Below are 11,511 nucleotides of genomic sequence, written 5' to 3' on the forward strand. Positions count from 1 at the left end.
TTGGCTGAACATACGTGGCGGAAGGAGATGAGCCGTTCCAGGGCGGTGTATGATGGCGGGATCTGACGATTGTGATGGCGACGGTACAGGAGAAGGTGAAGGGGATGTGATGTGATGTGACGTGATGAACGACGGCAACACAACAGGGTCACAGACACACACAGGGAGACACAAACAGAGGGAGACACGCACATACACACAGACACACACATACAAACAGACACACACATACACACAAACACAAACACACAAAGAAACAAAGCAAATCGGGCAAGTGCAGGGCGCGCTCACCCAGGCCTTTGCTGTGTTCTTCGGCGGATCGAACATTTCTGGATGATCTGTGTCCAGACCGTGACGCGCCTAATGCAATCACACGCACGCAAACACACAACAGGCACAAGGCAGATACGGCACACGTACGCGTGACGGAGACTGAGCGATGGTAACGTGTCGGTGCCGTGTCAAAACAAGAAACAAAGAAACATGCGCTCACACGCACGCACACGCACACACACACACACATGCAAACATATGCACACATGGGTACAGTCGCGTACCACGTAGTTTTTTGTCTTCTGTGGGAATTGCGTCATGAGCCACTTGAGAGGTGCCCAGGAGTCGTGGCTACAGCCAAAGAAACAAAAACAACGCAATCAAGACGAAGCGCAGGGTCAGTTCGAGTTTTCTTTTCTTTTTTTTTTCCTGGCGTGCAATCGCACCACCATTCAAACAACCACAGAATAGAGCACACGGTTGCATGCATGCGTGTCCATGCACACATGTACACAAGCGCAGTGCGCATGGCATTACACTCGATCGCACTTCATAGGTGGGACTCACAGGTGCGACAGCTGCTCCCACTTGCAGAGGAGCTCCCAATCGCCCTTGAAGACCGATGACGTCACAGCTGCACACAAACACGAGCACGCGCGAGCACACGCGAAATCGAAAATGAGTTAACCTTCAGGTGTCTGTGAACAACAGCAAACTCACTCCCACACACAAGCACACACAAGCACACACACACACACAAGCACACACACACATGCTCGTGCATACACGGTCGCTCACACATTCACACGCAACAAAATGAGCAAGAAACCAAGCAAATGCGGGCAAGCAAAACTCTGTCCGTACCGACTGGTGTCGGATCATCGCTGATGATGCTGTCGCCGTCACTGCGCGAGTGGCGTTTACCGTTCGCGTGCGTGTGGGCAGCTGATGCTTCACCACCTTGCGTTGCCGCACCTGCCATGGTCCCTGTACCATTCTCACCACCGTCTTCACCTTGGTCGTTGCCACTGCCACTGCCACCACCACTTTGCTTCGTTGTCGCCTCTCCCTCACCGCTGGCACTACCAGAGCCGCTGCGCACCGCCACCGCCACCGCCGCCTGTGTCACCCGGTGCTTGCGCGGGGATGGCGGGCAGCGGACTTTCGGTCCGACAAACCGATGGCCGACAATTTCCTGGAGGGAGTGCGCTTCGAGCACGTGCGGGCGTTGGAAGCGGCAGCAATCCGGACACCGCCGCTGCAGCTGCTCCGCAGGGAACTCCTGTGGTGGTGGTGGTGGTGACGATGATGATGATGATGATGATGATGATGATGATGATGATGATGATGATGATGATGATGATGATGATGATGATGATGATGATGATGATGATGATGATGATGATGATGATGATGATGGGTATACGGAGTGGATGCAGGGGCACAGGGGAAACAGTCGTGTGCATACGCTTGTGTGCGTTGTGTGTGTGTGTGCGTGCGCGCGCAATGACAACTTGTTTTGGTGCAACCACGACAGGAAACCAGCACAAACACCACCACCATGATCGCTCGCCCTCACAATCCAACCTTGGGTGCGCCGGTGGCCTTGAAGCATGCTGGGTGCATTGGCACGCCGCACTGCACGCACACCCTGCTCACAGTGAAGATGGTGGATGGGGACGGTGGGTGGTCAGGTCATGCTGTGTGAAACGGGTACACAGGCGCACGCACGCACTCGCCCATCGTCACACTCACCGACACAAACCAAAACAAACTAACACAACACAACACAACACAACCAAAGCCATCCAACAAATAAACCACAATTCAACAAAACCACTGGCACAGCTCACCGTCGTTGAGACATTGGCTTCCACGGCAGCGGCTTGCCGCAGATAGTGCACGGGTCGTTGCGCGCGCACGCAGGGCAAAACCAGTCCCCTTCCGGCACCTCCGCGAGCCGCGGAGTCACGCAGTCGAGATGGTACACGCGCGGGCACCCGTCGCAGCATAGCAGCTCCCCAGACTGCTGACACACGATGCAGTAGTCCTCGTGGCTCGTGGTTGGCGAATCCTGGGCGCTGGTCGTGCGACCGCGGCGTGGTGGTTGCGGGCCGACCCTCGACCGTGCTGCCACTCGCTCATCAGTATCATCATCATCATCGTCATCATCATCATCATCATCATCATCATCATCATCTTCGTCATAGGATGAGCTTTCTTCGTCCTCGTCATCATCGCTGTTGGCAGTATCATCTACAGCACCACTGGCAGGGCCTTTGGCCATGTGCCGTTTCTTCGCTGCCTCGGCTGGTGCCACCACTGCATCATCGTCACCATCATCATCATCATCATCCTCGCTCATGTACTTGCGTGTGCGTAATGGCTTCTTCGCGCGCCGCAGCCGTGAGGATCGTCGCCTTCCCTCTTCCTCTTCCTCCTCTTCCTCCTCTTCCTCCTCTTCCTCTTCATGGTAATCATCGTCCCCAGCGTCCACTTTCGCTTGCTGCTGCTCTGCTTCCTTTTCCGCTTCTTTCTCCTCCTCCTCGCTGCCACCTCGACCACGAGTGGCGGTCTTCGTGGCCGGGCGCGCACTGTTCTGCGGTTCGCCCTGTGTTTCAGACTCCGAATCATCGTCATCATCACCATCACCATCACCATCACCATCACCATCACCATCACCATCATCATCATCATCATCATCATCATCATCATCATCATCATCATCATCATCATCATCATCATCATCATCATCATCATCATCATCATCATCATCGCCGGCCTGGTCACTGGCAGCAGCCTCTCTCTTCCCTTGTGTTTCTTCCTCTTCCTCCTCCTCTTCCTCCTCTTCCTGATCCGCCTCGCCGTCCTGATCACCATCGGCAAAGTCGGTGTCGTCAGGCCTGGTCTGCGTCACCACCTTGGCCCGCTTGGCCGGCTGCTCCCCGCCTTGACGTAACGACGATGCCGCCTCTCCACTCCCTTCCGTCTCTGTCTCAACCTCATCGTCATCGGTGTCGTCCTTCTCCTCTGGCTCTTCCTGCTCCTGCTGCTGCTGCTCCTCCTCCTCCTCCTCTTCCTCTTCTTGGTTGTGCCCTTCTTCCTCATCATCAACATCCTTACCACCAGCACCGCCGTTGTCTTGGTCGCTGTCGCTGCTTGGCAGGGCTGTGCGTGCTGGTAAAGCTGTCTTCTTTGCCGTTCGTTTCACCGCGAGCCCTCTGTCTTGCTGCTGTTGCTGCTGTTGCTGCTGCTGTTGCTGCTGCTGCTGCGAAGACGACACGCGACGCTGTGGGCTCACCGGCACAAGATCAACGCTGTCGGTACTGTCACTGCGACGCACATCACGCGCACGAGCGGACCCACCCCTGCTTTCGTCTGTTTTGTCTTTGCCGCCACTCGCGTCACTTGCATCACCATTGTCCTCGTCGTCGTCATCGTCCTCCTCGTCGTCGTCGTCATCTGGTCGACGGACTGCCGAGCGAGGTGGGCTGTCTGTTTGCGCAGTGAATGGTGCAGACGTGTCCTTCTGTTTGTTCCTCGGTGTTGCCTGTGCTGGGTCAAACGGGGACACCATCAGCTCAGTGTCGTCCCCATCACTGTCATCATCGTCGACGTGGTCGTCGGAGCTGTTGTCGCGTGCAGCTTGGGAGGCATTTTCATCCGCAGACTCGTCGTCGCCGTCGCTGCTGCTGTTGTTGTGTGCGCGGTGCACGTGGTGACGACTGCGATGTGATTTGGGTCTGGACGCGCGGTTGTCGTCAACTTTGCTCCTCTTTGCCTTTGGACCACCGCCGCTCAAGCTGTCACCGTCGTTACCGTCATCCTCCTCCTCCTCGTCATCGTCATCGTCGTCGTCGCTGCTGCTGCTGATGACCACGTCCTCCTGTATGGGTGGCGAGTTTTCGGGGATCTCTGTCAACTGGAGCGGCTGCGAGCGGCGACTGCGGAGAGACGCACGCATCGGCTGCGCCGCCAGCTGGCTGCTGCTCTGCTTGTTCTGCATCCCCTTCCCGCCGTGCGTGGCGCCATTGTCGGTCGACACGCCCTTGGATGCACTGGCTGTGCTGGGCGCTGTGTCATCAGAGTCGCTGCTGCTGTGCTTGTTGCTGTTGTTGCCATTTGCTCGTGTGGCGGGTTCATCATGCGTGGCCATGGCGGCACTGTCGCTGTCTTCAGCCGCAAGCTGATCTGCGCCCTCCATTGTACCTTTGGTGTCTGCGCGAGTATGTATGCGTGTGCGTGTGCGTGACACAAGATGGCGTTTGTCGTTTTGGTTGGTGATGCGCAGTGGTTGTGGGTGGCGTGTGCAGATGCCAGTGAGAAGATTCTACAAACGCCAGTGACGAGCAGCGTGCATGCGTGCACGCAAGCTGAAGAAGAGCAGCGTGCACTGGTTCTCTCTCCCTGTCGACCTTCAAGCACGATTCAAACAAGCAGCTCCAGTCACCAATTCATCGACAAGAGGGAAAATGCAACGAACTACAGCACAACAAGACATGTCACGGAGCGGCAGCGCATACCAGCAGCACTGGGCTGAGCCTCGTCGAGTCTTTGTGCGCCCCGAGCACACAGACACAACAGGCGTTGTGTTGTGTTGTGGTGTGTTTGGCGCTTTCGCTTCTTGCCTTCCTCTGCCTTGTTGCTTGCTCACTTGCAGTTGTCCGCAGCAGTTTGGCGGCCAGATGATTATTCGATATCATTCGTGATATTTCCGGAAGCTCTCCAACACCACATTTCCCACACGCACAGTCGAGCGCAGACATTCGCGTGGAGGAGTTGTCTTGTGTGTGTGTATGTGTGCAACAACTGCTGTCCGACACACCCACACTCGTGCTTGCTGCGGACTCCTTCTTTTTGTTTGTTTGGTTGGTTGATGTGTTTGCTTGTGTTTGTGCTCGTGGACCAAACACACACACACAAACAACCCAAACAACCCAAACACACACACACACAAAATCACACTCCGCAAGTCGCAATTTGTTTGTTTTGCTTTGTTGCCACCGCCAGTGTTGGTGTGTGTGTGTTGTGCACGCCAGGCAACGCCTCCAGCGTACACGTTTTGCAGTCCTTTTGTGGACGGACAGCCGCCCACAGCTCCCTCCCTTCCCCCCACCTGCCAACCAATCCGCCTCATGCTGCGTTGCGTGGGGCTTGCCGTGGCCGCGGTGGCATTGGTACTGGCCACGGTTGCCGTTGGCCCCGCCCACGCTTCGCACACCCAGGAAAACAACACCTTGTTCAGCTTCCCCATCAGCGGAAACGAACCAGACATCGCATACTACTGGAACGCGGTGCAGGTGCTGACGAAGACAGACAAGAGGCTTGTTGATGTGGCGTCTGCGCGCCTGTACATTGAGATTGACAATGTGACGTACTCCCGATCCGTGATGCTGCATGGCGGCGACTCTCGCTTCAAGCGCGAGCTAACGCCAGAGACGTGGGAGCTGGATCGCACGCGCCCGCCCACGTGGAAGAAGTGCCAAGACGGGCCCAGGGCCATCGGCGGCACGCTGCATCACGTCACGTACTTTGTCAACGACACATCCACGGTTGTGCTCACCCGCCGTCGCACCAGCGGGCCAAACGCCCGCATGGAGGTGTGGGTGTACCACGACTGCAAGTGGTACGACGTCACCAGCAGGTACACGCCCACCGTCGACGCAGCCTTCTTTCCCGCCACCGTGCAGTATTCACAGACGGATGGGAACGGGCCTCTCCTGGACGTGGTCGCCATGTACGGTGAGTCTCAGACGTGTGTTTCTGTTGCTGTGTGTATGTGCTCTGTGTGCTGTGCTTCGCTGTGTGTGTGTGTATAGCAACATCACTTTCTGTTTGCAGTGTTGATTTTCTTCTTGCCACACACACGTACTCACACCATCCCACACACACTGTCACACACGCACACGCGCGCGCACACACGCACACATACACGTGCGCCATGTGCAGGCGGGTGCGCGCACCGCGTGTTCCAGGCCGAGACGTCCCTGCGCGACCGCTGTGTCCGCTTCAACACAGGCAACAACTTCACCCTCTTCAACGTGCGCGCGGTGGTGTACGACTGGGCCGGTGTGCCGCGGCCACCGGAGCTTGCAGGCGACATCTTCAAGCACGTGCCCATTGCGCCCACTGCCGGCGGCGGACTTGCCCCATCGGGAAGGCGCGTGTCCGGAACAACCATCCACAACGGTTTCATCTGGTTCTTTGGCGGCGAGAGCGAGGGCGGCGTGCACCACTGCGACCTGTGGCGCATCAACATTGCCGGGTGGGAAGGCCAGACTTGGCAAACCATCCAGACCGTTCCCCTGCAGTGGGAGCTCGTGCAGTCGTGCGACGCACACAGCGTCATGCTCTCCTTCAGCAACATTGGCAACACCGTCATGACGGGCCTGGGCAAGTTTGTGTACATGCTTGGCTCGGCCAACCTGCCCAAGACCAACGGGCCCCTGATTGTTCTGGCGTGGGATACTGAGGAGGAGCGCTTCATCGTCGTTGCGTCGGAGAATGTGCAGCGACCCGCCTGGCCCGTCGACTTTTCCCACCTCAACGTCCCAAGAGGTCTGTTGCGGTCTGGTGTTATGCTAGTGTGTGTGTGTGTGTGCTTTTGTGTCGTGTGTGTGTGTGTGTGTGCTTTTGTGTCGTGTGTGTGTGTGTGCTTTTGTGTCGTGTGTGCTTTTGTGTGTGTGTGTGTGCTTTTGTGTTGTGTGTCCTTTTGTGTGTGTGTGTGTGTGCTTGCGTGTTGATCTTGTCGTTGCACTAGAGGGCGTGTTGTTTTGCGCGTTTTTGTGTGGACTGTTGCGCGCAACCCCTCTCCAGTCTCTTTTCTCCCAAACGCAACCACTCACCCACCCCTCCCCTCTCCCCAACCTCTCTCCCCAAATTACCCTCTTCCTTCTTCCCTTCCCCCGTCTTCCCTTCCCCCTTCCCCATCCCCAACACCCCAGGTGCCTTTGCATCGCTGATCACGGAGCGCGCAACAGGCATGTTGTTTGGAGATTTTTCGGGCCTGCGCACGGGCCTGCACAACCCCGTGTGGGAGTTCACCACGTTTATGAACGACGACGACCCAGACATGCTGTTTGTGCCCGTGCCCAACATCAACCGGCCCACGCCAAAGGTCGGCCACACCTTCAACCGCCTGCCCTCCCAGGACCTGATCATTTTTGGTGGCTCTGACGGGCGCATCACAAACGAGGCATGGCTGTTCAACCTCAACCCAGAAGAGGCACAATGGACCTATCTTCCACCCGTTCCCAAACGCGAGCAGCCAGATCCCCGCATGTACCACGCAGCCGCCATTGTCGGCAACGGCCTGGTTGTCTTTGGCGGAACAGATGCCCTCGAAACGGCGACGTTTAGCGATTTCTGGTTCCTGCGCGTCACGCCCGAGCGCAAGGCCCTGTGGACACAGCTGCAGCCCATGTCGGACTCGCACAGCTGGAACGGCACGGCGGGCGCATCGTACACGTGCCGCACCGCCACGACCACCATTGGCCCACCGCCGGGCCACGAGCGGGAGGTGCGCTGCTTCTCGTTTGGCGGCCAGCGCGACGGCGTCCCCACCAGTGAGCTCTTCTCCTTCCAGTTTTTCCAACCCCTGGACAACCTTGACGCAATCCCGCTCGTGCGTGTGCGTGAGGGCGTGTTCTCCATCAACCCGCGCAACGCCACCACCACCAGCAGCGGCAGCAGCAAGAGCGCTGGGGATGGCAGCGATGGTCTGCCGCCCGCGCGTGTGCACGGGATGGTGATGCGTGACTCACAGCAGGCGCGGTTTGTCATGCTCGGTGGGCGCAAGCGGCTGGACGAGAACGCACGCGAGCACGTGCTGGAGGACATCTGGCTGTTTGAGGTGGGCAGCGTGCGGCTGGATGACCAGGGCCGCTTCATTGCCACGGTAACCAACATGACGCGCCGGCAGATCCTCGACGCCAACGCCCAGGACGCCGAGTCGTACGTGCCGCCGCCCCCGGGCCAGTACGACATCCTGTGCCCCATCAGCGCCAACACGACCACGTCGCCGTGCGAGTCCAACCCCAACATCTTCTTCCAGCTGGCGTGCTACATGCCCACGAGCCCCGAGGACCTCAAGTGGATGTTCTACGGCGGCCGCCACAACACGCAGCTCTCAGACGCCGTGTGGGAGTTTGACTTTGAGCTGTTCCGCTTCACCCAGCTGGAGGTGCGCACGGGCGCGGGCGTCAACGAGCAGGACGAGGCTGCGCGGTGGGGCCACACGTGCTTCTTCCACGCCGACCACATCATCGCCTTTGGCGGCATTGGCAGCAACAACAACTACCTCGGCTCCATCGTCGCCTTGCAGCCGGAGTGCAACCCCGGCTGGCAGTACGAGGGCGACAGCTTTGCCACGTCCAGCTGCATCCCCTGTCGCGGGGAGTACTTCTTCCAGGGCGGGCAGTGCCGCGCGTGCCCGCACGACACCATCAACGAGGGCCGCATGCTCCTCTCCAGCACATGCACCCTGTGCGCCAAGCGCCAGCAGGACCGCTGCCACGGCGAGTGCCAGGTGCAGTTTGAGCGGCCCACGTGCGTGTGCTCGGGCCTGCGCTTTGGCGAGCGCTGCCAGTACCCGGTTGTTCCGGTCATCCTGCTGCCCGTGCTGGCTGCGGTTGCCATTGGCCACCTCATCTTTGTGCTGTCGCGGCGCCACCGGCGCATGGCTGCCAAGAACGAGGTGTTGGAGGCGCTGCTCGACGGCGTGAACGAGGAGCTCGCCTCGCTGGAGAAGGTGTTTGAGATTGACATGCAGGACATCCACCTGATCAAGCGCATCGACTCCGACACGCCCGGGGCCATGGGCGATGTGTACAAGGCCAAGTACAACGGCAAGGTGGTGGCGGTGAAGAAGCTCAAGGCCATCCTTGTGGAGGACGGGGAGGACAACAGCTCGCTGCGGGAGTTTCAAGAGGAGACGCTCTTCCTCCGCGGTATCCGCCACGCCAACATTGTCTTCTTCTACGGTGCCGGCGTCGACGCCTCTGGTGTTCCCTTTCTCGTCACGGACTTTTGCGAGCGGGGCAGCTTGTCGTCCATCATCAACAACAGCGACGCTGCCCTGCCGCTTGGCCGCAAGTTTGGCTTCCTGCTCGATGCCGCGCGTGGCATGGCGTTTCTTCACGGTCTGCACCCGCCCCGCGTGCACGGCGACCTGAAGAGCGCAAACCTGCTCGTCACGTGGGACTGGACAGTACAGATTGCAGACTTTGGCACCAGCTGCCTGTGCGACCATCTGGAGGAGAAGGCGAGCTCCAACCGCAACTCGATGCGCGCGCGCACGGGATCGGAGACGCACAAGGCCGGCGACGAGTGGCAGGCGGACATTGGGGCGCTGGGGTCCACCCCGCGCTGGGCGGCCCCAGAGGTGCTGGCACGAGACGTGTTCCTGCTGGCGTCGGACGTGTACTCGTACGGCATGGTGGTGTACGAGCTTGAGGCGCGCCACATGCCGTTTGTCGACGTGCGCTTCAACAACGAGGTGGAGAACCTCGTGCTGCAGGGTGTGCGCCCCGCCGTCCCGGACACGGCGCACCCGGTCCTGGCCAAGCTGATGCAGGCGTGCTGGCAGCAGACGGCGACAGAGCGCCCGTCGTTTGCGCGGGTGTACGAGCAGCTGGAGGAAGCCGCGGCCTCCATCCCTGACGCAAGACGCTCTGTGTCACGGCGGAGGTCCACCGCAAGCTCGCCTGGGTCTGGCCGGAGCAAGAGCGTCCTGCGCCACCGATCGCAGGGGGCGTCGAGCCTGCTGTCCTCCGTGGCGAGGCGCGTGCGTGCAAGCACGGTTGGGCGCGCGGTGGGCCGAGCCACGTCATCAAGCAGCAGCTACGAGCGGCTCACAAGCATGAGCGAAGTGTCATTACCGCTGACAACGCACCATGAGCGCAACCGCAGTGGTGGTCATGGTGGCAGCGAGCAACACGACGATACTGGGCTGAATGGCACCTCCTCTGTCGGCGATGGCACGGAGGATGCAACGGAACTGCACATGCCAACAACCCACCAGCGACGTAATGATGGTGATGATGGTGATGATGGTGATGATGGTGATGATGGTGACGGTGGTGATGGTGGTGGAGGTGATACCGCGGTAGTTTCTGTTGGCGACTCAACATCCGAATCCACGCTTTAGTTTAGCGACACGCCTCGTGTCATGGGGGAATTGTTAAGGGGGGGGGGGAAGTGAGAGACGAGAGATGTATTGTTTGAAAGGAGAAGGGGGTAGGGGTGCGTTTGCGTTTGTTTTGCTGTTTGGTTGGCGTTGGTTCAGTGGGCGTTGATCCGAGTTGAGAAGGTTATGGTGGTGGTGGTGGTGGTGGTGGTGGTGGTGGTGGTGGTGGTGGTGGTGGTGGTGGTTATGGTGGCTGCTGTGTTTGGTGTTGCGGCCTGTGCCTCTTTCCTCTCATTCATTTTCAGCGTTTGCGCTGCTTGCGAGAGCATCTGTTTAAACGATTATGCATCACGGATTGAAGCTGGTTCAACATTGCCATGTTGGCAGACAGCGAAGCGGATTTACTTGCTGGCTTCGACCTTGCTCCACAACATGGCACCCAGTACAACTGCACGTGGCGTGGTTGTAATTCGCGGTGGTGGTAGTGGTGTGGTGGTGGTGTAAGCGGTAGTGGTGATAAAGCAAAGGTGCAGGCGAATTGAGCGAGAGAAAAGTTGGCGTGGAAACTGATCTGTGTCGATGGAAGGGGAAGGGGGCGCAAAGAGCACCAAACACGCACACATATACACACATGCCACATCTTACCTGCGAGGAGGAAGCGGGCGAGGAGGGGATATACCTGAGAGTCGCAAGCCTGCAGCAGCAGCCTGACAGCGTTTGTGCATGCAGCACAGCAGGTTAAGTGCATACACTGAGTGTGATGTCACGTTTGGCCGAGTGGTGATGGACAAGAAACAATAGGCTCCTTCCTGTAAACACTCTCATATACAAAACACACGCACGCGCATACACGCACACACAGCACGAAGAAGCACTCACTTGTTGATGGGAAGCTGCAACGAAGAAGCAATGAGGGCAGACCACACGAGGGCGCGGTCGCTCATTGGCTTCTCCTGAGGCCAGCAAGTGCACGTGCACCAACGTGTGCGTATGTGTATGTGTTTGTTTGTGTGTGTGTGTGTGTGTATGTGTTTGTTTGTGTGTGTGTGTGTGTGTGTGTATGTGTGTGTATGTTGTTTGTTGTGTGTGTGTGTGTTGTTGTGTGTGTGTGT

At 58.4% G+C, this 11,511-nt stretch overlaps 2 protein-coding genes across 2 annotated transcripts in view; one reads left to right on the top strand and one right to left on the bottom strand.

The window, feature by feature from the left end:
• Positions 1 to 4,972, bottom strand: part of PTSG_12193 (uncharacterized protein) — a gene marked incomplete at its 3' end in the record, with an annotated part of 14,707 nt that extends 9,735 nt beyond the window's left edge. Inside the window, exons 1-8 of the mRNA XM_004994650.1 lie at positions 4,797 to 4,972; positions 2,127 to 4,491; positions 1,861 to 1,924; positions 1,138 to 1,555; positions 841 to 907; positions 558 to 624; positions 292 to 360; positions 15 to 62 (exon numbers count right to left, since the gene is read on the bottom strand). Coding sequence (XP_004994707.1) covers positions 15 to 62; positions 292 to 360; positions 558 to 624; positions 841 to 907; positions 1,138 to 1,555; positions 1,861 to 1,924; positions 2,127 to 4,477 — 3,084 coding nt within the window. The 5' untranslated portion in view covers positions 4,478 to 4,491; positions 4,797 to 4,972. The remainder of the gene's footprint in view (positions 1 to 14; positions 63 to 291; positions 361 to 557; positions 625 to 840; positions 908 to 1,137; positions 1,556 to 1,860; positions 1,925 to 2,126; positions 4,492 to 4,796) is intronic.
• A 24-nt stretch (positions 4,973 to 4,996) lies between these two features.
• PTSG_04616 (TKL/DICTY4 protein kinase) lies at positions 4,997 to 10,420 on the top strand (the record flags this gene model as incomplete). Its single annotated transcript, XM_004994651.1, has 3 exons — positions 4,997 to 6,015; positions 6,223 to 6,831; positions 7,218 to 10,420. Exons 1-3 carry the CDS (start codon positions 5,409 to 5,411, stop codon positions 10,418 to 10,420), a joined length of 4,419 nt encoding a protein of 1,472 aa, XP_004994708.1. The 5' UTR covers positions 4,997 to 5,408.
• Positions 10,421 to 11,511: the final 1,091 nt, after the last annotated feature.

The sequence above is a fragment of the Salpingoeca rosetta genome (genome assembly GCF_000188695.1).
Source record: "Salpingoeca rosetta unplaced genomic scaffold supercont1.10, whole genome shotgun sequence".
Lineage (NCBI taxonomy): Eukaryota > Choanoflagellata > Craspedida > Salpingoecidae > Salpingoeca > Salpingoeca rosetta.